The 26,022-nt window shown below is 42.3% G+C and overlaps 1 protein-coding gene across 1 annotated transcript; it reads left to right on the top strand.

The window, feature by feature from the left end:
• CATSPER3 (cation channel sperm associated 3) lies at window positions 1–23,215 on the top strand. Its single transcript, XM_056847736.1, has 8 exons — window positions 1–110; window positions 2,242–2,395; window positions 7,006–7,245; window positions 14,658–14,840; window positions 15,539–15,679; window positions 17,406–17,525; window positions 20,144–20,301; window positions 23,095–23,215. Exons 1-8 carry the CDS (start codon window positions 1–3, stop codon window positions 23,213–23,215), a joined length of 1,227 nt encoding a protein of 408 aa, XP_056703714.1.
• Window positions 23,216–26,022: the final 2,807 nt, after the last annotated feature.

The raw sequence follows: 26,022 nt of genomic DNA, 5'->3' as shown, positions 1-26,022 counted from the left end.
ATGGAGGAGTTCAATTATTTTGAAGAATACCAACTTACTGAAAAATTGCCTCTGGAAACTTTTAGGTCTACTTCTGAAGTTAAAGAAAAACTTCTGCTAGGACGATACAGGTAAAATATGTCAGGAGGTACTGTTGGTTCCCATGTACCTTATCTGCTGCTTCTTGCACCCCCCCACCCCGAATGACAGAGAACAATATCTGTGTCTCAACAAACAGTTGCCCTGCAGTATGTCAAAGACTCCCATTCATACATTACAAGGTGACATGTTTTGTCAATTAAGGTCTGTTAAATTAACTTTTAAAAATGTTTCAGGACAAATTACTCAATGTAATTTAGGCGCCAAATGATTTGGACTTTTTTAGATTTAATTATTTAGTTTGCAAAGTCGCTTAATCTAGCCAGCCTCCTGTGTCTTTCAGTGGCCGTTAGCATATATGACAAAGGAAATGCCCTCACACCTCAGGGTAATAACCAAACGTTTGTTATCATCACCACCACCACCAATCATATATCCTCACATCCAAGTGTGGCCCCAGCTGCATATATTTAAATCTGTGGATTAGGGCCACATTGACAGAAGGGTGATTTTTCCTTCAAACTTGGGGAACCCCCCCCCCCGGTTTGCGGGAAATTTGAAATTTTAATTAAAAGAAACAGATCTCTGCTGAAGGCAGCAGTGTTGGAGCCTCCTCACGCCTCTAGCACTATTGCCTCAGTCTTGGCTGTTAGCACCTGAAAGTAAGTTTAGGGAGGGCAGCTGAAGTCACTTCGCTCCTGCCTTGTGCTTTCCCTGGGGTTTCAGAAACCTATTTTGCCATTAAAGTCTGCTTCGAGCCCAAATTGCTGCAAATCGATGCCATTTCTGTGCATAGCTTTAGCTTTGGATTTCTCCCCCTACGTGCATTCTCACTTGTCCCTCCCTCATCTAACCCCTCCCCAAGAAGCCATTTTGGTGAGTTTTAGCGGCTTTCCCCCTCTCCACCTCATATGCGTTCTCTCTGGTTGGGTTCAGCAGCAAGAGTTTTTTTGTTTTGTTTGCCAGGGCAAGTTTATTGAGAGGACACTTGAAACAAACCACAGCGAGTTCTTTTTAGTTTGCCAGTACAAGACCCCTGCTTTGAGATTGCCAGAAACAAAATGGTGGTGGTTGTGGGGTTTCCTTCTCTGCTTTGGCGGTAAAATGGCCACTCAGTTCAGTTAAAATTAAAGAATCCCACTGCGGGGCTGTGATGTATTTCAAAACACATGAACACGCCTTATACTGAATAAGACCCTTGGTCCATCGAAGTCAGTATTGTCTACTCAGACTGGCAGCGGCTCTCCAGGGTCTCAGGCAGAGGTCTTTCACATCACCTACTGGCTTAGTCCCTTTAACTGGAGATGCCAGGGATTGAACCTGGGACCTTCTGCATGCCAAGCAGATGCTCTACCACTGAGCCACGGCCCCTCCCCCAAAACAAGCAGCGTTTTCAAAGGGAGGAACTCAGAAGCTCCACTGGGATGCATAATTGATAACAAGGCACTCCTAGAATTTATTTTGGGCAAATAGCCCAAAATAGCCCAATAGAGTTCTAAGAATTTGAATCAGAAAACTGTGCATCTGCAGAGTGGCAAACCCAACACAAACTGCCCACTCTTTCTCTGCTACAAATTTAACCTTTTCCTAAGGTGGACAAAATAGTCTTGCCCCCTGCTACTACTTCACTTCAAAGTTTCCTTCTTCCAATGTGTCTTAATTAATATTAGACACCCAGGCACTGGGTTATTGTTACATGCAGTATGTGCCATGTAGTCTGATCCATCTGAGCAATGGAAACATGATATATTGCCCTCTATCTTACCACTCCACTAAACGAAGTCTGAAGCCTTCCTCCAGCCTAAGGTAGAGTACTGCCCATTATTCTCCATTTGACTTGAGTTACATCCCCCAATTGCTTATATTTCCCACCTGAACTTTTTTGTTGGATCAAGCCAATTGAATGGCAAGCCAACAAAATATTTGTTGTTTTAGATTCTCACCCCCATGATGTCCAAACCTCTCCTCAATGTAATAGTTCTGAGAAACTCTAATTTTTGAGTTTAAAGCATTTGTCTTTACCTGCTGTTGGCTCATAGCATGAATTTGCATTTCTTTAAATAATCAACTGCCAGTGTGACTGAGATAACCCTTGGACTGTTCAGATAAAGGGATATTGTCTGCTTTATAGATTCAACTCTGACATTATCTTTCTCTTTCCAGGAGAACAGACAATGAGTTATGTGAATACATCAAAAACTTTTTAGGCCATCCACTGTTCAAATCTCTTATGATCAGCACCATCGCACTCAATGCAATATTTTTGGTTATAGAGACTGATTTTAAAGTTCGATCTGAGTCGTTTTACTTCCTGGAGGTAGCAAAAATCTTAGGCTATTGAAATGTATTAACTTTTTTGTTTTACTTGGTTTTTTAAAAAAGACACAGGGCTTTCCCACATTCTCATTTTCTTCGCTTGTGTGTTCCTGTTCCGGGGGGGGGGGGAGTTCTGTTCCTCATATGTATTGCTCCCTCTAGTGGTCGATTCAATATTACACCACTTTATGTCTGCCATATTTCCCTGCAGATTTAAACTGCAGTAGGAGGAAAGATGTATAGAGCTCCTATGTGAGTTTGATCCTAATGGATCGACTATTAAGAAAAACAGGAATAATTCACTTGTATGCGAAACCTCAATGACCCACTGAAAGCAAAGGGGATTATGAGCATTTTTTATTAATTAATTCCACTGACTTCAACAGAATTGGTCATAATTAATTTTAGTTGAATAAGGGTCCAACTTCACAAAGCATTTCATGACCTAATTAATATATCTCAATGTGGCCAAATCTGTGAATACTTAAATCTGGAGATTGTAGCCATGAATAGATAAGACAGATTTCTACATGCCCCGAAAAATCTGACATTTAAAAAGAGAGAGAAGAAGAAGAGAAAGGCAGGGTATATATTGAGTAAATGAATAATAAATAGAGCTGGTTGCAGGGCAGATATAAGGTAGGTTCGTTGGTGGGTGGGAAGGACAGAAGTCATCAGGGAAAGGTGAGACTGTTTTGGCCGCCAGGAGGAGGGAAAGATGAAATAGTGTGGGGAAGGGGATATGGAAGAAAATGAGGTGCATCTTTCAAATCCTTGTGCGTTCCCATTGCACAATTATGCCCAGCCCAACAGCCAGCACCGCACAACTGGACCTGGTCCAATGGCCAGCAGCGCACATCTGGGCCATAATTTTCCCAGGTAGAGGCAACTAGGGGGAGTGAAGGAGGGAAAGCTGAAGACGGGTAGAAGATAAAGGTAAGTTGGATTGTGGGAGGGAAGGAGAGAAGAAGCAGGAAAAGGGAAGAAAGTATGGGGACTTCTAGGGAAAGGAAAGATGAAATAGTCGGGAATGGGAAAATGAGATGCTCCCCCCCAAGTGCTTGTGGGTCTCCCACATGTTCAGTAATATTTACAATTATCTTTTGTGGAAAATCTTAAGAACATGGTGTATATATTTGTAAATATAAATGTGTGTAATTTCATCTAAGATCTGTATGTATGCTAATAAATTGAAGTAGAGGTAGGGGCAGGCAGCATGGTATATCATGTTCTCCTCAGATCTTGGAAGCCAAGCAGGGTCAGTACTTATAGATTCATAGAGTTGGAAGGGACCACCAGGGTAATCTAGTCCAACTCCCTGCACAATGCAGGACATTCACAACTACCTCCCCCCATACCCCCAGTGACCCCTACTCCATGCCCAGAGGATGGCCAGTATGCCCTCCCTCTCATGATCTACCTAAGGTCATAGAATCAGTATTGCTAACAGATGGCCATCTAACCTCTGCTTAAAAACCTCCAGGGAAGGAGAGCTTACCACCTCCTGAGGAAGCCTGTCCCACTGAGAAACTGCTCTGACTGTTAGAAAATTCTTCCTAATATCTAGGCGAAAACACTTTTGATTTAATTTCAACCCTTTGGTTCTGTTCTGACCTTCTGGGGCTACAGAAAACAACTTGGTACCATCTTCTATATGACAGCCCTTCAAGTACTTTAAGATGGTTATCATATCCCCTCTCAGTCTTCTCCTCTTCAGGCTAAACATACCCAGCTCCTTCAACCTTTCCTCAGAGGACTTGGTCTCCAGACCCCTCACCATCTTTGTTGCCCTCCTCTGGACATGTTCCATCTTGTCTACATCCTTCTTAAATTGTGGTGCCCATACTTGAATGGGAGACCACCATGCAAGACTCTGCAGAGAAAAGCAATACCAAACTACCTCTGCTTTTCACTTGTCTTGAAAGCCCCTTGCTGGAGTGGGCACCATAAGTCAGTAATGACTTCACGACACTTAAGTATGTAAATTGTAAGATGAAACATTCTTAAAGATTCTTAAGGATTGTAGAGTTAACCAATCAACAGGAGGAATGGAATATATAGCACTATTAGCCCTTTAGTGCATGTTAGAAAGAAACTAATCAAAAGCTAGCATTTTCAGTTTTTGTGTGAAGTATGAGTAGGCCCAGCTGAGACAGAAGTTAGTTGCCCAAGGGATAGCAGATTCTGAGGGGCCTTCAGAGAAAGAAGCAGAACTGAAACCTACCAAACTGAACCTACCAAACAGATTGCAAGAAAAAGTCCCGGGACTGACTAGCAGAAACCAATGAAATCACTGAATTTTCACCAGAGAATTCCCCCAAGAAGGGGAAGAAGATGGAGCTGCTGCTCCTAAAGAAGCTGCTGCTGGGGCATGAGGGGACCATGAAGAACAGAATGAGGGGCAGTTTGGGGGTCTGCAGCAGGGAGGGGGAATTGGTAGAAATTCTTCCATCAGCAAAATAATTGAGTCTGGATCCAACCCAATAATACTGAACAGAGGAAGATTAAAAATAATAAAATATATTAAACATTATCAATAAGGCAGCTCTTTATGGCAGTCTTTTGATCTGACAATTATTTTATAACAGCGGTATCCTATATTGTTGCTCCTTTCCCCACCTACTGCAGCTTTTGCATTTGTGGAATTCCTGTTGCACCATCACACTTGAATAGCGCTCACTGGCACATTTTTGAATTTGAAATGAAAGTGCCTATATTAATAATCTTCCTCTCATGATTTAGTTTTCCTCTTGAGAAACACTTATCTTCCACACACCTTGAATGTTTTAATTTACACAAAGTCAGCTACTGTACACAAAGCTCTGGTCCTTAATTATATATCCTTGTGACATGGAAGCCAAAAGAAAAGTCTGGCTAATGTCAAGAAGTACATTCATAGCTTTCATTTAAAAAAAATCAACCTTTTGAGAGAGAGAGAGAGGATCAACAAGTTCTCACACTCGATTTACAATGCGGACATTATTGGAAATGCATAAATATTTTCACCTTCCTTTCCTTACCTATACTATATTTCACCAAGAAGCTCACTGGAGAATTCTTGTTTTAATGCTAATGTTTAATTATATTGTGTTTTTGTCGTTTTGCTGATCATCCTATTGGCTTCCACTCATGTCACAGTTAATGGTGCCACGACTCCTACTTCATAACATAGAAATCATTATGCAAGGACCATATCAGTGAGTCCATCATAAAGGAATCACTGACTAGGGCAATTTTACTCAGTCACTAAAACAGATGGTCATCTGTCAGCTCACTGACTCAGTTAAGAGCCCAGGTCTTATAGTGGACCCAGTGTTAGTACTGGAGAAGCAAGTTAATGCAGCTGCAAAAAACATGCTTTTCTTCCTACCTTCATTTAGCTGGGAAGACAGCTCCCTACCTTGACTAGGTCAATCTGCCACATGGATCCATGCCATAGTAACTTCAAGGTTAGACTATTGTAGAGCACTAGACATGGGTCTGGCCTTAAACATGGAGAATCCAGTTGGTAGGGAATGTTGCTGTGGTGGAATGGCCCCACTTCCTTTTGGCTCTCTGAAGCGTCTAGGCACCACCAGCAGCTTCAACCTACACCCGGTGCCGTGCTGCTCTCCTTGCCTACCTGACAGTTTTCTCTCCCTTTTTTGGTACAACTGCCACCAACTGGCTATTTTAGGAATTACCTGCCAAGAGGGCCAGTGCTCCCAGCTTCCTTTCCCATGTTGCCATTTTAAGGCCAGGCCCTTGAGCCTGCATCTCCCCCTACCCAGCAACTGATTACTCCCCCTACCCAGCAACTGACCATACTTGCCCACTCCCAGGGAATTAGCAGTTGACCCGTGCTCTTGGGAATGTTAGTTCTCCGATGTCATGTCTATCTGCAAAAAGGAACACAGTCAGGTCAGGGAAACTCCTAACTCAACTTGTATCATAGGTAACATGTAGTTTGGCTCTGGGGTGGAAATTTGAACCTGGCTTCCTCCAGTGAAAATCCAGCAGTCTAGCCACCACATCACTCTGGTTCTCAGGACTACGTTGTCTCAGGTGGGCTGATGCTTTCACGGCCAGTTGTTGCAGAGAATTAGCTCCGGAGTCTGCCCTCTGTTGGATGCTTTTAGAGTTTTCTATTTAATTCCTACATCCAGATGACTGGAAAAGTAGGCATATGTTGGGGCGAGGGAACTGGTTGTCTCAGTCCTATGCTGCTAATTGACATGATATTTTCTTCCATAATGGACAATGATCCTGCAAAGGCAGCCTTGACATTCTAGCCTCTGGGAGGAGAGGGCAGTAAAACAAGTTTAGAGAGAAGCAAGAAGCAGAGAGTAAAATAAGCACTTAGGGAAAAAATAACAAGAGAGCCTTGGTGTTTGGCCAAGGACCTCATCCCCCAATTTGCCCTTTGTGCAGTGCAGTGTTTTAACATTGTGGTTCCACAGCTTTGAAGAACCTGCCTTTATTCGGTTGGCTACAGTCTCAGTCCTTCAAGAAACAATGAACTAATCTAATGAAGGATATTTTTGTAATAACTCAATGTTCCTTTGTGATTAAATTAACCCAATGAGTGTCTTCTAAACCTTATGCCTTATACTCCTTGTGTTTCTTTTTCAGGTAGCAGATCTGATTATTTTAGCCATCTATACTACAGAGTTTCTGCTAAACCTTTACCTGGAACCCATAGATTGCTGGAAGGATGGCTACAAGCGATATGATGCAGTTGTCCTTTTCTTTGCTTACCTGTTGTATTTTATTGACAGAAGCAATCCACAAAAATACGCCTTTTGGAACCTGATAAAAGGATTCCAAGCACTCCGGATTCTCAAACTTGTCTACTATAGCACAGGAATGACGGTAAATTCATGCCATTTGAAAAAGATACTTTAGATACAGTTCTAATTTTCCTTTTCTGAATTAACCAACATTCTTTTCTTCACTGACGCTGTTCTTTGTTCAGGATGAATCACATTTCCTTTCTTTTAAGAGGTGATTTAAATATACTGAAATAACAGGGGATCTGATTGTAGGATATGATGATAGGTTTGAATATTTTGCCATTTAAAAAAGACATGTGTGCCAAACGTAAGGACTTTAGTCTAGTTTCTAACATGCCAAATGTTCACCACAGAAAAATGTTGGTGTGGAGAAATATTACTTCTGTACATTCGAGTTGTCCTCGAGTTTCATCAGGGTGAAAAGAACAAATGGTCTTGTTTTTAAAAAGATCTAATGGAACCAGCTTGCTGGAACCCCACCCAACTATCTCTGAAGGAGAGTGGTGAACCGATCCATCTTACTTCCTGCTCCTTGGAGTACTGTGTGATTCTAGCCCTTAACAGGCTTACAACATACAGAAGAGCCAAGGAAGAGGGAAGCCGGGTCCATCTCTGAGCTGAAAGCTGTAAGGTCACAAGCTCAAGAATGGGCCTTTGGCTAGTGCTTCTGGATCACAGTGGTTTCTTTTCTAAAGATCTGCCGCTAAGCAGTGCTGGTGGGAGACATCAGCAGATATTCCTTTCATGTGTCCCTCCACAAAGATTTTTGGGTAAGGCTGAACCATTATTTTTGTATGGATCATTACAGTCAGATATCCTGTAGTTTAGATCCATCCCTCCTGGCTTTTGAAACATTTTCAGGACGAATTAAAATTGCTATTTAAGGATATTATTAAAGCTTCCCTTTCTGAAGTAACTCAAATTAATCCAAAGCATATTATATATTCAGAGTCCTTTGCACAGTACACTCCCAGTAATTAGCAATGATATAGTAGGTCTGGAGTTCCGCATGCGTAATGTCAACATATGTATATGTATCTACATTCAAAATGTAGTTTTAATGGCCTTGTAGATGGAATACATCACATTCTCTCGCAACAATGAACACGTTTTACAGGAAACAAGTCTTCAAAAGGATGTTGCCCTGCCCATAGTGAGGGAATTTAACAACAACAAAAACTGTAGCTATATATCATTTCAACATGTAAAATGGCACTGCACATTTTCAACAAAATCTGTGACTGTGATGTAGCTCTCATGTGCCAAACTGTGTTGATCTAGCATGGAATGACTGACATGTGGGCAAGCTGTAACATAGATAGTTTTAAGAGAGTTGACTGGTTTTTCCTAGCAAGCTTGAAGATTTCGTTTTCTGTTAGGAGTTAATATGTACAGTGGCTGCTCAGCCTAAGTTTCTGCTTGTCATTAATTGGCTTGGGAGTTCACCAGAAGTGGGACATTTATAGGCACAAAGCTCTTATAATGATCAATTTTGAGCCTTTATCCCACTACTTTTGATCTTGGACTTCAGTTATCACCAAGTTTTTATATGCTAATTATCCAGCATGTCTAGGGAAAAGGTTGAGAAGGGGGTATATAAAACAACCAGCAGTTTATAGAAGATAAATCAGGCATTTCTATTTATCTTTGCTAATAATACTAGACGAAAGGGGCAGTCCATATAAAATTGGGAAGAGAGTGAGCGGATTTAATACAGTGTATAATTAACTTGTGAAATACTTTTTAAAACTTGGCTTTGAGAAACACCACATTATATATGCAGATCTGAGTTCATAGAATTAAATAACCTGGGTTCAGAGTATTTTAAAAACAATGCATTCAAACTGTATAAATCCTTGAGTAGCAGACCACCCATACTATACCGTAGGTCCCCACATGTTCAAAATTTCCCTTTTGGAACAATGTCTCTCACCACGGTTTACTTTAGTGTCCCTAGCATTCTCCCCCAAGAGCTATTGACCATCCCCAGGAAAAATATTAGACTCTGAAGGAGTTTTGGCTCAAAATAATCAGACAATTCTCTAATGTTCTTTGGGAAAGCATTTTTTTCTAAAAACATATTTTGTAATCCATAATTTTTTTCAGAAGATGTGGGAGGTTGTACCTCTATGCACATTATAATTTATTAATTGCAGGCTAAATTACCTCTTGGGTGGGAAACTGGTGAAGCTGAAAACATGCAATGCTAACTTGGTATGGTTCCCTTTATTAATTAAAAAAAAAACTTTTTACAACTTTCTGCCTTCCACCTTAGAGCAATAAATTCCCACCTTGAGGAAATAATTTCCTTGCTGTACTCCACACAGAGAAGTTCTGTTAGCCACAGTCCTGGTTATGATGTAGACTCCATTCATCTGGCTTTTGGTTCAAAAGTACACATTTAGAATGCCAAGCTGTTCTGAAAATTGCCTTATTAGAAGATGTACTGGGGCCAAGTTCAATGTCGTTTACAAGTTTCTGAGATCCAGAGGCACAAAGCCACTCCTTAATAAGAGGTGCCTCTAGGAGCACTTGTGGACCTGTGAAGGCCTAGAGAAATGCAGAGGGTTGTCAGACCCCCACTGGAGGCATAGGATCCCCCACTTTGGGGCCCCTCTCCCCCTGGCACTGTCCAGCTGGCTGGCAGGGGTATTACCGGGCTTAAAATGAGGCGTAGGCCTTGTGGTTGCTGATATGATTAGGGTTGCCAGGTCCCCCCTCCAGCAAGAGGTTTTTGGGGTGGAGCACGCAGGGATTGCGTGCACGTGGCTGCACCAACGTGATCACATCACTTCCGGTTTACAAACAGAAGTGACGCGATCACATTGGTGTGGCCGCATGTGCACATGTACCCTGCTTCTGAGCTGGGCAATTGATTGGCGGGCAATTGCCCACCAATCTAAGAAACCTGGCAACCCTAGATGTGATGACTAGGGTTGCCAGCTCCAGGTTGGGAAATACCTGGAGATTTTTTGGGCAGAGCCTGAGGAGGGCAGGGTTTGGGGAGGGGAGGGACTTCAATGCCATAGAGTCCAATTGTCAAAGTGGCCATTTTCTCCAGGTGAACTGATCTCTATCAGCTGGAGATCATTTGTAATAGCAGGAGATCTCCAGCTAGTATCTGGAGTTTGGCAACCCTAACCTGGAGATTGGCAACCCTACTTGGGTGGGAGAGCCGGAAGTGACATTATCACACAGGTGATGACAGAGGTGACGCTCTGGTATTTGGACAAAACTCTATGGTAAAAACAGCTTTGACAATAGAGTTTTCCCTTAGATAACAGAGTGTCTCCCTCAATGTTGTTGACGTGATGATGCCACTTTCAGAAGTTATCACGCAGGAGACATCGAGGCCTAGGCCTCATTTTAAGCATGAAGATCCCCCACCCCCTCTCCCCCGCTGATGGCAAGGGGGACCTGGCAACCCTAGATGGACTAGGTAAACTGTTTTCGGATTTAAGTAAACAAGAGGTGCTTGCTGGCATCTAACTGCTGCCAGCATTTGATAGTTCTCCTGTACTGAGTTCTTTTGCAGAGTATTGCTGTTCCGAGGGCCTGACCATTAATTATAGCAAATCTAAAGTGATGCAGTTCTCTAGGTCCTCACATCAACAGAGATATTTCTGGCATGTTGGTAATATTATTGAACTGGTTACCCAGTTTAAATATCTTGGGGTGTATTTTCAGTCTAATATGCTCTGGACAACCCATATTAGAAATGCATGAACCAAAGTGCTTACTGCTGCAAAGGCAATAACCCGTTTTTTGTGTTCTAAAGGTGGTCAGTACATTCCAGCTGTTATCACTGTATTTAACAGTAAAATAGGATCACAATTCTTGTACGTTTGTAAAATTTCTGGTGCTCCTCATTGTATTGCCGGAGTTTCTTTGAGTGCAGAATTGGGCCTTAGATCCCTCGAAGCTTGGAACTGAGCCGCAGTCTTTGGATTCTGGGTTAAGATTCTGTTATCCACAGAGTCGAATGGATACTTACACCTACTGTAAGCTGATTCTTATCAGAGCTTGTGAAACAAATTGGTTGAACGTTGTATCCAGTTTTTAGGAATTTCTCTTTTTGACTTAAAAGATCATGGGCCATCAGCAGCTTTTTCTTTAATCCTGAGCTGCTTGCAAAAACTGGATTTTAGAAGCACTATGATAAGAGCACATAGAGTATGTTCACCTTTATACCTAGGTTTAACGCTGCCACAATCTCTTCCAACATAGTTTGACTTCCTGAAAGTCCCACGCTACAGACGATTATTTGTTGGCCAGATTGAATGCCTTTCCATCAGGGGAGCTATTGGGTCATTTAAATAAGGTGCCATATTCTGAATGAGTGTGTCAATGTGGTTCTGGTCAAATAGACACCCTTCGACATTCTCTAGTCAGCTGTGACTTGCTCAGTGAGGCAAGAGATAGATGGATAAAACCTTTTATCTGGGACCCTATGTGTGAATTGGATAATCTGAAGTTTCTTTCAGCGGGGGGTTGGGTGGGTTAATATTACATTGGCAGTTGCCAAGTTTTTCCCCAGTTAAGATTTGAAATTCTTAATTCTGTATTGTTTATCCATATAAATATATGGTTAAATAAATATTTTCCCTTTCTTTTCGTTTTAATCTTAGTGTGACGCTGTTCAGAACTGAATTGGCTATATGAACAGTATCACTAAACTAAAGTTCTCCTGTTGACGCACGGTCGCTTTAGCTTCCTTTATTCCGCTTCCTGTTTCAGCCAGGATCGAACGCATGCGTTTCGCCGAACGTGCGTTCGATCCTGGCTGAATCCTGGCTGAAACAGGGAATAAAGGAGGCTGAAGCGACCGTGCGTTTTCGCCCATAGAGTCTAGAAATCTTAGAAATTTGGGGAGTAAATGCCTGGGAAGGCCCCCAGGTCTCCAAGAATTCCCCAAGCCAGAGTTGACAACCCTATTTTTAGTTGTTCTGTGTTGTGGGGTGATATGACTGTTTAACTGTTTTTAAGATCTGCGGTGGGGGCTATATGTTATAATATCTGCTGTGTCTGGTAGCGGAAAGGATGAAGCTCAGCAGGCCTTAAGCATAACTAGTTTATTCTCTCAAACACAACCGACAACAGAGAACATTAATTCCACCCACTTCTGCCACTTTTCCAAAACTACATTGGCTGAAGAGGTCCAAACAGCCTCAACTAAAAGGCACAATGCCCACCTGACATACAAAGTTTAAGAATATGCCACTGAACCAAATATATATTTTCCTCATTCTTAGCTTGTAGTTCCCAGTTCAACGGGACAGGAGCCTGTCTTTTTTTTTTTAGCTGTTCTGTAAAACATCCAAGCTGATGGTGCTACATAAAGAAGTTAAATTTAAATATCTGTTGAAATATTCAGTCAAGGTTCTGTATGTTTTGTTGGGTCACACTCAGAATCTTTACCGGCTTCCTATAGAACAGATTTTGTGATGCTGTTGAAATATTGGTAGAAGCTAGCTGAAAAACCATTTTTTAACCAGAGGAGGAAGCAAGCAGTTGATTCACATGTGTGGTTCCTGTATTCATAATTGCAGTGGCATGGGAAGACAGTATGGGGGCAGTGGCTCGCTGCTGTTTGGGGGGTGGGGAATAGGGGGGTCTAAATAATCTATTGCCCTGACCTAGATGGCCCAGGCTAGCCTGATCCCATTAGAACTCGGAAGCTAAGCCCTGGCTAGCTCTGGTTAGTATTTGGATGGGAGACCACCAAGGAAGTCCAGGGTTGCTTTGCAGAGGCAGGCAATTCTAAACCACCTCTGAAAATCTCTTGCCTTGAAACCCCTATGGGGTCACTATAGGCTGGCTGCAACTTGAAGGCACTTTCCAACACCAACACCAAAAAAATCTATTGAATGGTGATAGCTAGTATTTTATAGTGGCTTCGATCCAAAGACGCTTCGTATAAGTGGAAAGTGCTTTAACAGGGTGGGCTTCGAATGTCCATCATCTCCTCTCCCACAGCTCTCCTCTCCCATGCTACCTCACACACTTCTCTGGAGGGTCCCCTGATTTTTTGGAGTGGCCTTTCAGTAGAAATGGGCTGGTGGAGGAAGGGAGAGCAGGAAAGCCCTATTATAGTAGGGTGTCACAATAGAAAAAGGAGTAATTCCTTCTCAGGGGTCCTTAGTTCCATGGCAAACCCACAGTACTGTTGACTGAATGCATCAATACTGTTTACTGTGAAGCAGATGTGGTCTTGTTGGTTTTTGGCACTACAATAACTCCTGCTTAATGTGCCCCTAGAGAAAGCAACTGCAAAGCACAGGGTCATTGGATAAGAACTCTAAACAAAATGAACTCTTATAAAGTACCACAAATTACATCAGAATATACACTAGACTCTCTGAGGAAAGGAAGGGAATACTGATTTGGGAATACTGCTTGAGTCAGACTATTGGTCATGGATCTTGGCCAAGATCACAAACATTTCTATTAACTCTAAACTACAGAAGACTCTGCACTGCTTGAGTGTTACAATACTCCAGAGACTGGCTAAAGAATGGGCTGGCTGCCTTTTTCTTTCTTTCTTTTTTTTGACTACAGAAAGCCTACAACTGCTAAAGGGTTTCTTATACAATCTGCTGGTTCTTTTAAGATCAGCATCTGTGTCTGCCAACACCATCTCATACTTCAAATCCCAAATCCATTTGTTGGTCTGTTCAGGTGTCACTTCCTGGTTAATGGGTTTGTGCAAAGCCAGGATCATATGCTCATCTATATCTCCAGTATTGCCAAGGCATTTGTTTTTGTTTTGGTAGATCAAGGGTATCACCACCTTGTCAGACTCCATGCCTTGTGTGAGGACACATATCAGTAATTCCAGATGCAGTCACGTTTCCTTATTGATTCATATATTACATTTTGTACCTGGGTTTCTCCCTCTTTAAGTACAAAATGTACGAGTCTGGTGTCACTTAGAAATAATGCCTATGTGTATTATGTGACAGCTTCTTGCTGCTAAATACAAACAATGTCTGAGAAAAGGTCAGGGAAAAGCCACAGTTACTACAAATGAACACAGTTAATATATGATGATAAGCATGTTTATTTTGTTATCCGGCTTCAGTCCCCAAGTCCAAAAAGCCAATGTTTGAAGTAGATCTTAGGCCTGCTAGTTTGGATCCCACTTAGTTATGCATGCCTTCCCATTGGTAGCTGAGAGCTCTCTGCTTGAGAGGATGCAAGGCTTAACCAGTTCTACTTCCTGCCTTGGGTTGCCAACCTCCTGGTGGTGGCTGGAGATCTCCTGCTATTACAACTGATCCCCAGGTGACAGAGATCTGTTCCCCTGGAGAAAATGGCTGCTTTGGCAATTGGACTCTTTGGCATTGAAGTCCCTCCCCTCTCCAAACCCTGCCCTCCTCAGGCTCCACCCCCAAAATCCCCAGGTATTTCCCAACCCGGATCTGGCAACCCTATTCCTGCCCCATTTGTTTTAAAATTTAATTGTGTTCACTTGCACTTTTTATTCCCTAGGTTCTGATGACAGCCCTGGGCCAGACTGTGAAGAATGTGATCTACGTCCTTGTCTTATTGTTCTTGTTAATGTTTATCTTTGCAATTCTGGGTCATGATTTGTATGGTGATCCTGAAACGGGGGACATAAAGAACTGGGGGGACCTACCGTCTGCCTTTTTCACTCTTTTCAGCTTAGTGACGGTAATTTCTGCAAGCCTTTCCATTCTCAGTTCTCTCATACAAAATGTGCCAACCGACATTCCTTACTTGGAATGAGAAAGATGGATATGTAGGCTTTATTCTATGTAATGGTAAAATTAACTTGGAGGGAACCTTTTCAGAATATGTCACTGAAAACTAGATATATATCTGTGCTAACTGGTTTTCCCAGGACTTTTGATTAGGATCTCATCTCTGTCCCCAGTTAGGGTTACACTTCAGGATTTTGTACCAATAAAACTAGTACTTCACTAATGAAGTTCTAACTTTCTTGCAATGTTTCTCACAATGTGTGGATAGACTTTGCAAGCAACAATGTTTTGTCTCATTTTATCAATTGCCTTTTAATTTTTCTATGTTGATCTTTGTGTGAGAGAGTGTAATAGACAGCAAGCACACAACAAACAGCAGAAGAAGAAAAGAGTAAAAAAAGAACAAATGCAAAAGACAAAACCAAAAATAAAATAAAATAAATGAAACGGAGCAAGAGAAATAGTATGTACTAGTGACAATTATGATTAGTAACTGCTAATTGTAATCAGTGATAGCAGTCATTTTAAATCAGGAGGCATAGGAATCATTGAAAGTGTGGGAAATTGTATTGAATTAAGAAGTTGATTAATGTGATTTTTGATTGATAGAGTCTTTAGATCTTAATGATCAATCTAATGAACTTTCAGGTTGATGGTTGGACAGACTTGCAGGATGAACTGGATATCAAGGGTGCCACCTCAAGCCGGGCGTTCACAATAGTCTTTATTCTCCTAGGATTTTTTGTGTTTTTCAATATGTTTATTGGAGTTGTCATTATGAATATTCAGGTAAGTTGCCTTTTTCTGATGGCAGTACACAATGATAACTGGCTTTTGATTTATGCAAAAAAAAAAAAACACCTGTGTGTATGTGAGAGAAATTAAATTTCTGCCTCTATAACAGCAAGATGGAGACTGTGATGGGGACAGAGTGAATTATAGTTCATATGCTACATTAATGTTCTCTCTGTCTGTCTGTTGGAGCAGAAGAGCCAGAGTGGTCTTGTAGTTAAAGTTTTAGGGCGCTTTCACACATGCTAAATAATGCACTTTCAATCCACTTTCAATGCACTTTGCAGCTGGATTTTACTGTGTGAAACGGCAAGATCCACTTGGAAACAATAACTAAAGTGCATTGAAAGTGGATTGAAAGTGCATTGTTCAGCATGTGTGAAAGAGCCATTAGACTAGGATCTGGAAGACCGAAGTTCAGTGTCTCACTCTCCCATGGAAGCTTGCTAAGTGACCTTGGGCCAGTCCCTTAGCACTTTGTAAACTGCTGTGGGTTTCTCACTGGTATGAAAGGCAGGATATCTAAATCAATGTATTTCCTAGGTTTGCTGAGCTTCCCTTGTTTAAAAGAGTTGCCCTTGTCTTTATGCAAGGATAAAAAGTTCTGTGGGGCAAACCTGATTGAGATTACTACCAAGAGACAAAGTTCATGAGCAACTTCTTGGAATATATTCATACATTCACTTTTTGCCTCCCATTTTAAAATATGATGTTCTGATATTGCCCCTGTATGCAGAATATCTGGGCTATTGAGACAGAGCATCAGCCTATCCATTTGGATTGTTAGGCCATGCATAAATGACCTTAGTTTGTACCTTCCTGTAAGGTGGGAGGAAGATGTGCAACCAGGTTGCCCAATCTGAAGGGTGGCTGCGGTTTGGCCAATAAAAGAGGGAGTTTTGAATTTGAGCAGATAAAAAGAGAACAATTTGAGATTCTTTTTGCAGATTATGTTAAGGCTTCTGTTGCTTTGGAACTGGTGCCTCTTTGGGACAATAAATCTGATGTGATCTGAGCACTGGTTTTAAGATTTGTTTGTCTCACATTAAAATCTCAACTCAGCCATGAAGCTCATTGGCTGACCTTGTGCCAGGCACACTCTCAGCATACGCAAACTCATGGGGTCACTGTGAGGATAAATGGAGTAGCGAAGAACTATATACGGTATGCCTCACTGAGCCACGTATAGGAAGGGGATGGGGGAAATGAAATGGATAGAGACTGGGTAATACCTGGGTAATACCTGTGCATTGGTTAACCCCTCAGCTTTTCCCTCACATGCAGAGGAAATACAGAATGAATCTGAGATGTAATTTAACCCCAATGTTTGAATGGGAGAGCAGTCTGCTCTTGCGACTCATCTCCCCCTTTAATCCAGGACTGGATTACAGAACCACGTTTATTTATTACTTTCTGTATATGGTATGGAGGTGGTTGAAGGGTGGGGAAACTCAAAAAGGGCACTTTCACACAGCCCAAATAATCCACTTTCAATCCACTTTACGATTGTTTGCAAGTGGATTTTGCCAGTTCACACAGTAAAATCCACCTTCAAAGTGCATTGAAACTGGATTGAAAGTGCATTATTTGGGCGGTGTGAAAGTGCCCAAAGAGAAGGAACACAGCTGCTGCTGGATGCTCTCACTGGGCTGAGAGTTCTTCCAAGATTTTAACAAGTAAGAAGCATCTCAGTCTTAAGACCCTTTAATAACCCTGGGTATAGGATACAACTGAAGAATATGAGAGAAAGCTTCAAGCAGAGAGGCGGGCTACTCTTTATAAAAAGAAGCAAGCTATATTAAGAAGGCAACAAGAAGAAATCAATGCATTAATCAGTCAGCAGGTTAGATTTTCTCCGTTTTTATGATGTTTTCACGGCTGAACATTTTTAGTAGAAGGTTTTAAATCAATTTGCAGCAATATGCAGCAAATCCACATGCAGCAGAACAAGGTGGTAGAATTCTGAGGTGGTAGAGTGGGCACTACCACTTCGAACTGCGGGTGGCAACATTCTTGATGCTCCCCCAACTCCCCCCCCCAAAGACACACACATAAAGGATAAAGGTTCTAATCTAGTTTTTTGAATACTGTGGTGGTGGTGGAAAGGGCCGTCAAGTTGCAGCTGACTGAGGTCGACCCCATAGAGTTTTCAAGGCAAGAGACATTCAGACGTGGCTTGCCACTGCCTGCCTCCGCGTGGGCTGAGAGAGTTCTGAGAGAACTGTGACGGGCCCAAGGTCACCCAGCAGGCTTCGTGTAGAGGAGAGGGGAATCAAACCCGGTTCTCCAGATTGGAGTCTGCCACTCGTAACCACTACTCCACCCTGGCTGCATACTGTACTAGTTTTTAAGTTAAAAGGCACTATTACTGTTGGAGGATGTAAAAAATATAGCCCCTCAGAGGGAGTCAAAGTGCCACCGTTCATCCTAACACCTCAGTATTTGACCACCTTGTTGCCTCTTCGTTCTGCTGCATATCTAGACCACGTCTTACTTATAAATATTTACACCTGTAAGAGTAAACTAAACTGTAGATTTATGTTAAATTTGAAATGGAAACTTAAAATTGTTCAGTTGTCTTATTAACCAGCAAAGTTTCTTTTTGGCTTGATTGTACCTATCCTCCACTATGTGAGCCAGGCAATATATATACCTGACATACAAAGTGACTATCTTTAGGTTAGAGAGTTTAGATTAATTACTGAAATGATCTGAGAGTATTCAGGTATTGGTTTTGCAATATATTATGGGAAAGATGTTGCACCTTCTGTAATTTAATTATACGTGATTTATTATATCTTGTGAATAGTTACACATACTCACCACTAACTCATCCTGTATACTTATACCATCATGTGCAGTAGCATGCTGTTGGCCCTTTCAAAATTTCATGGATCTTGCCCATTCCATTTCCAGCTATTTGGAGAACATGCAGAGATGTAGTAGACTGCTTAAGAAATATGGTGCATTGTAAACAGGTTTCTAGATCTCTATGCCCTGTCCCCGATCACATCTTTAAAGACCTCAGTGTGGCGCAGGGTTGCCAGCTCCAGGTTGGGAGATACCTGGAGATTTTGGGGGTGGAATCTGAGGAGGGTGGGGTTTGGAGAGGGAGGGCCTTCAATGCCATAGAGTCCAATTGCCAAAGCGGCCATTTTCTCCAGGGAAACTGATCTCTATTGCCTGGAGATCAATTGTAATAGTGGGAGATCTCCAGCCACCACCTGGAGGTTGGGAACCCTGGTGTGGGGAAGTTTCATAAAGTTTTAAAGAAGCTGCATCCACTCTTCAAACCTATGCTATTTAGCACTGGCATGAAACTGGCTGGGATACACCAACCAGAGTTTTGGAGTACAGAGTCATCAGTATGCTGCGAATACTCAGCTCTGCTTGTTCTTTTCAGCAGAAGCAGATGAAGACCTTTTAGCTGAAACTCAGTGCAGGGCCTGACTGAAGTGCATCTGGTTGATAATATTGCTAATCAGAGATTAAGGAGGGAATCTATTCTAGACAGAATTGTATTCTCAATGATAGAGCAAGTTGGCAGCTTGGGGGTGCGCTTAGACCCATGCTTACTGGTAGAGGCTCAAATCTACTGTGGCATGTAGTGGCTTAGGCCGCCTTTGATTGGCACACTACCTGCAGCCTTTCCATGAATGAGAGCACCTGATGACAATTATTCAGTGTTACAGTGTTATTCAGTATTACATCCAGCCTGGACTACTGTAATACATTGTACATGAGACTGCCTTTGAAGATGTCTTGGAAGCAGCATTTGGTTGCAAAATGTAATGGCAAGACGGCTGACAGGTATTCTGATCAGGATCATATCTCACCGGTTTTACAAGAACCATGGCCTTGGCCTTTAAAGCCTTCAACAGTATAGGACTTGAAGTACTTCAAATATGAACTTCTCCAAGAACTGATCTTCTGAGGAAGCCTTTTAGAAGTGAGATGGGCTATCACCTGATATATGGCCTTCTCTGTGGTGGTATTTAGATTGTCAGCTCTTTACACTCAGGTATTTGCCTGGCACCTGATCTTAGGTTAAGTGTTAGGCTAAAACCTTGTTCACGCAGACATTTGCTTGGTTTTTTAAAAAAATGTCCTTTAGATTATTTTAGTGACTAATTTGTCTTATCTGCTGTTGATGAATTCAAGCATTTAAAGGACAATTGATCTTTGTACTTTAATTGTGTTAAATGTAGATTTTAAACAAGGCATCTCAAAATCATTAGGCCAACAAGCAGGGTTTAAAATATTTTACATAAGTAAACGAACAAGTAAATACTACAATGGCTGCCTAGCACTCTTGAATAACATTAATAACGTTACAAATTTAGGTCCACCTGTTAGCATCAGTGGTGATTTACCAGAGGTGTAAATAACTGGGCATGGTCCTGAGGAGCCAAATATAGCATCACCTTAGAGATGTTTAAACTGTGTGTTTTTCCACATCAGAAATCGACTGAATATAAAACCTTCAATGAATTAGTAGAAGACTTTAAAAAAACACTGCATCACACGGATCCTATGATCTTAGAAGAATTTTGTGCCAGTATACCATTCATCGATCTGTATTTTTCATCCCTAGATCGTCAGGATGCCACAGTTTTTAAGTAGGTAACTCTTCTTAAACCAGCAGGATAAGAATTAGCTCATACTCACATGAATGCCTATCAAGTTCTTAACACTCTAATGCCTGTATTATTCACATTGAGATATACTGAAAAGTTCAATAAGGCATGCAACTCAAAACTGTACTACTTCAATGCCCCTCAAATGGTACAGCTTCAGAATGTGGGTGGAAGGTGGCATGTTTTTAATGTTTTCCAGAGTCAAAACCTTTCCCTGCACCAGGGAAACTAGGCTCTCAAGCAATCCCTCTCCTTGATGTGCCAGTTTTTGATTATGCAAGGAGTTTTTGACACAAAAGAAACATTCAAATGTGTGATTTTCCTACCTGTAGTCTGAAGTAATAAGAGTCCTACAAAGATTGTACTTATATTTAACCCAGCTCTCAGAAAGTTGTTAAGTGGAGAAAGCTACTTGGATTTTTTTTTTTTTTAATGAGCAAGTAATTCCCCTATGTTTAGTTGTTCAATAATGTAAAAATGACAGATCCAGTATTGTATAGTGGTTAGAGTGTTGGCTTAGGAACTGGAGGACCCAGGTTCAAATCCCTACTCTGCCATGGAAGCTTGCTGGGTGACCTTGGGCCAGTCACAGCCTCTCAGCCCCACCTACCTCATAAGGTTATTGTGAGGATGAAATGGAGAGAAGGACTATACAGCTCGTTTTGGGTCTGAAGGCAAGATATAAGTAAATAAATGAATAATGGTTAGGAATAGAACCTTTTCTTATTTCAGGTTAAGAAGCTCCTGTTTGCAGCAGAGTTTGGCTCATTGCAAGACATTCAATTTCCTCCACAATTACATTGACCCCAAACAGCAATGTTTTTGCTATTGTTCTTTAAAAATACATGTCAACGTACACCCTCCTCACTATCCTGGATGTATATGTCTAATGCTGGTTGCTTATTGTCTCCAGGACATCTTTTTAAAGTGCACATTTGCATTTCCTTTTATATTTTTACGCATTTTAAACCAACTTGAGTCTTCTGTGATCAGTTAGTTCTTATTGTTGAAAGTTATGGAGCATCTTTGAGCAGACTGAAAAGCGATAATTAGAAAACAACAAGCCAGGACCTGTGAAGCTGGCGCGGCGGGGGGAGGGGGGGCAGAAATCCCATCCTCTTCGCCTCCCTTACCAGGCCACCTACATGCTGGACCACACTCTTCTCCTGCTCACCCACCAGCATTGCTGCCATCTTCATGGCAATGGTGGCTCCCGCTCCTCTCTCCCCCTTTCTCCGCCTGCCTGCCTGCTAGGGTTGCCAACCTCCAGGTAGTAGCTGGAGATCTCCTGCTACTGCAACTGATAGAGATCAGTTCCCCTGGATAAAAGGGCCGCTTTGGCAATTGGACTTTATGGCATTGAAGTCCTTCCCCTCCCCAAACCCCGCCCTCCTCAGGCCCCGCCCTTCGGTGGCGAAGAGGGACCTGGCAGCCCTACTGCCTGCCTGCCTACAGTACATCCTGCTCACACAGTAGTGGGGGGAGGCAACAGCAGTTCCCATTCCTCTTCCCAGCCCTATTCCTCCTTCCCCATCTGCTAAGAGTGCTTCCGCTGCTTCAGACCCAGCTCTCCCACCCAGGTAGGGTTGCCAACCTCCAGGTACTAGCTGGAAATCTCCTGCTATTACAACTGATCTCCAGCTGATAGAGATCAGTTCACCTGGAGAAAATGGCAATTGGACTCTATGGCATTGAGGTCCCTCCCCTCCCCAAACCCTGCCCTCCTCAGGCTTTGCCCCAACAACCTCCTGCCGATCGTTAAGAGGGACCTGGCAACCCTACACCCAGGAAACCTATTAAATTCATAGGGTGGAGAATGCCATCCTCTCCCTCCTTTGCTCTCCGGGCCACCCATTTGCTGGCTCCTGCTTTTCCCAGTATACACAGTTGCCACCTCTGCCACTTGGGGGGGGGAGCAGCAGTCCCCACTCCTTCCCCCTAACCAATAGGGTTGCCAACCTCCAGGTGGTGGCTGGAGATCTCCTGCTATTACAACTGATCTCCAGGTGACAAAGATCAGTTCTCCTGGAGAAAATGGTCCCTTTGGAAGGTGGATTCTATGGCATTATACCCCATTGAAGTCCCTCCCCAAACCCTACCCTCCTCAGGCTTCACCCCCAAAATCTCCAGGTATTTTCCAACCCAGAGCTGGCAACCCTACCGCCCATGGACTGGCTGTTCTTTCTCCAGCCTGCAGTCTTTGCTTGCCTAGCAAAGCAACTGCTCCAGCTCCTCGTCCAACTAGCAGGCACGGCCAGCCCTCCATCTGCTGCCTCTGCTGTGAGTAGGGTGGATGAGGCAAGCCGATGGAGGCACATTCTCTGTGCAAGAGTGGACAGCACTACTGTGTTTGGGGGGAGGAATTTAATCCCCCCCACCTTCCTTTGCAGTTTTCAGATTTTTCTGCAAAGCTGGGGGGTCCCCCAAGTTTGAAGAACCGTCTGTTTTCTGTCTGTATGGCCCCAATCCAATGATTTAAGTATTCACAGATGGGGCCATGCTGACTATAGCTATATTGATTGAAACTGATTGCTAGAATTCATATGTGAAGTTATCTGGAATTTTTGAAAGTATTTTGTCATTATACACAGGCCTTATATGTCTGTGGCTAAACTATGCATTGTACGCAAAAACATGAAAGAGTACTCTACTGAATTTTCCCCCTCAAAAAAGAGAAGGATAAGTAGGTACAAAGAAATAAGGGGAAAGGGTGTTTTCCACTCTGTTATAGCACAGTACAATAACTGAATATTTTTGCTCATTGTTGTCTTACAGGCTGCAAGAACTCTATTATGAAATTGTTGCCAATCTGACTATCCTGCTGAAAGAAGCACAAGAGAAGTCTTGGCAGTCTCTGCAATCTCTTCAGTCAAAAGGCAGCCCCCCGCCTAAATAAAAGTAACTTTAAAAATGTTCTCTCTCCATTTCGTCCCTTACACTCTTAACAGTAAAGCCAGAGGTTAATAACAAAGCTGCCATGGACATCAGCACAGCTAGGACTCTTTAGAGTTTGTTCATATCTTGGGAAATCTAAACATAATTTGGCTAGTTTGCTAATGTATCTGTGTATATCATATCCTGCAATTTGATCTGGAGGCCATGTGGTAACTGTTAAGTGGTAAACTCTTATATGAGTTGCAACGTCATTCTGTGTGAGCATCAGGGTGTTTCTCTTCTGGGTTGTGAGGAAGGGCACGGGCCCTGTAATCATGTGGAATCACCCCCCTCCTTGGTGCGGTCAGTGGGAGCATGTAACACACTTGCATCCGAACTATTACCTGTTGAGTAAGGTTACATATGAATTGTAGCTTTGCATGGTTGAATGTGGGTTGCTGGGCATGTGGAAATGGCTGAATCTGTGTTTAACTGGTCCTGTGTTTGCTTTAGTACTTTCCCAGCGATGAATAGATTTACCAGTGCATGCACTTATCAAATGATCTGATGTACCTACTTCACCTCCCTCCCTCCCTCCCTCCCTCTTTCTTTCTTTCTTTCTTTCTTTCTTTCTTTCTTTCTTTCTTTCTTTCTTTCTTTCTTTCCTTCCTTCCTTCCTTCCTTCCTTCCTTCCTTCCTTCCTTCCTTCCTTCCTTCCTTCCTTCCTTCCTTCCTTCCTTCCTTCCTTCCTTCCTTCTTCTTTCTTTCTTTCTTCTTTCTTTCTTTCTTTCTTTCTTTCTTTCTTTCTTTCTTTCTTTCTTTCTTTCTTTCCTTCTTTCTTTCCTTCTTTCCTTCTTTCTTTCCTTCCTTCCTTCCTTCCTTCCTTCCTTCCTTCCTTCCTTCCTTCCTTCCTTCCTTCCTTCCTTCCTTCCTTCTTTCTTTCTTTCTTTCTTTCTTTCTTTCTTTCTTTCTTTCTTTCTTTCTTTCTTTCTTTCTTTCCTTCTTTCTTTCCTTCTTTCCTTCTTTCTTTCTCATACAATAGAGTAAGTCTTGGATCTTTCTCATACAATAGAGTCAATCTTGGATTTTCTTGGATTTTCAATCTTCCCCCATCTCTGATTTCATCCATGAGGATATTTCAGCTCAGTCCAAAAGGTGTCAATCAAGATTTCATGTTCCTGTAATAATAGCTTACACTGAAATGTCTTGTATCTTCTGATAAATATTGAGCACCTTTAAATTTGTTTATACAAGAGAATATTCTGAAGTCTGTTTATTGGAGATTGGTGGAAATCCCAGTATTGATGCCATGTACATACCTACGTCATAAGAACATCAAGAAAGTCCATGCTGGATCAGACCAAGGTCCATCAAGTCCAGTGGCCAACCAGGTGCCTCTAGGAAGCCCACAAACAAGAACTTCAGCAGCGTTGTCCTGCTTGTGTTCCAAAGCACCTAATATAATAGGCATGCTCCTCTGATCCTGGAGAGAATAGGTATGCATCATGACTAGTATCCATTTTGACTAGTAGCCATGGATAGCCCTCTCCTCCATAAACATGTCCACTCCCCTCTTAAAGCCTTCCAAGTTGGCAGCCATCACCACATCCTGAGGCAGGGAGTTCCACCATGTAACCATGCATCGTGTGAAGAAATATTAACTTTTCTCTGTTTTGAATCTCTCACTCTCCAGCTTCAGCAGATGACCGCGTGTTCTAGTATTATGAGAAAAGCTTCTCCCTGTCCACTCTCTCCATACCATGCATTACTTTATAGACCTCTATCATGTCTCCCCTTAACCATCTTCTTTCCAAGCTAAACAGCCCTAAGTGTTTTAACCTCTCCTCATAGGGCAGTTGCTCTAGCCCCCTGATCATATCGGTTGCTCTTTTCTGCACCTTCTCAAGCTCTACAATATCCATTTTTAGGTGTGGTGACCAGAACTGTACACAGTATTCTAAGTGTGGTCTCACCATAGATTTGTACAAGGGCAGTATGATATCAGCCATTTTATTCTGTATTCCTCATCTAATTATGGCCAGCATGGAATTTGCCTTTTTCACATCAGCCACACACTGGGTTGACATCTTCATCGAGCCATCCACTACTACCCCAAGATCCCATTCTTGGTCTGTCGCTGCCAGCACAGATTCCATCAGTGTATATGTGAAGTTTTGATTTTTTGCCCCAATGTGCATCACTTTACAATTGCTCACATTGAATCTCATTTGCCCTTTTAATTCCTCCAGTTTGAAGAGATCCTTTTGGAGCTCTTCACAGTCTGATTTTGTTCTAACCACCCTAAATAATTTGGTATCATCTGTAAACTTGGCCACCCCGCTGTTCATCCCCAACTCCAGGTCATTGATGAACAGGTTGAAAAGCACCGTTCCCAACACAGATCATTGATTCCTGCTCTCTGCTTCCTATTTTTCAGCCAGCTCTCAATCCATAATAGGACTTGTCCTCTTATCCCATGACTATGAAGTTTGCTTAGCAGTCTTTGGTGGGGAACTTTGTCAAAAGCCTTGTGGAAATCCAAATACACAGTGTCCACAGGCTCATTCCTGTCCACATGCTTATTGACACTTTCAAAAAATTCTAAAAATTTAGTGAGACAGGACCTACCTTTGCAGAAGCCATGTTGGTTTTTGCTTAGCAGGCTTGCCCTTCTATATGCTTGACAATTCTGTCTTTAATAATGCTTTTTCCATCAATTTACCTGGAACAGAAAAGCTAACTGGCCTGTAATGTCCTGGGTCCACCCTGGAACCCTTTTTATATATAGGTGTTACAATGGCCATTCTCCAGTCCTCTGGTACAGAGGCT

This window comes from Euleptes europaea, chromosome 1 (assembly GCF_029931775.1).
Source record: "Euleptes europaea isolate rEulEur1 chromosome 1, rEulEur1.hap1, whole genome shotgun sequence".
Lineage (NCBI taxonomy): Eukaryota > Metazoa > Chordata > Lepidosauria > Squamata > Sphaerodactylidae > Euleptes > Euleptes europaea.
The sequence above is the reverse complement of the archived record's forward strand: the minus strand, read 5'-3'. Positions and strand labels throughout refer to the sequence as shown.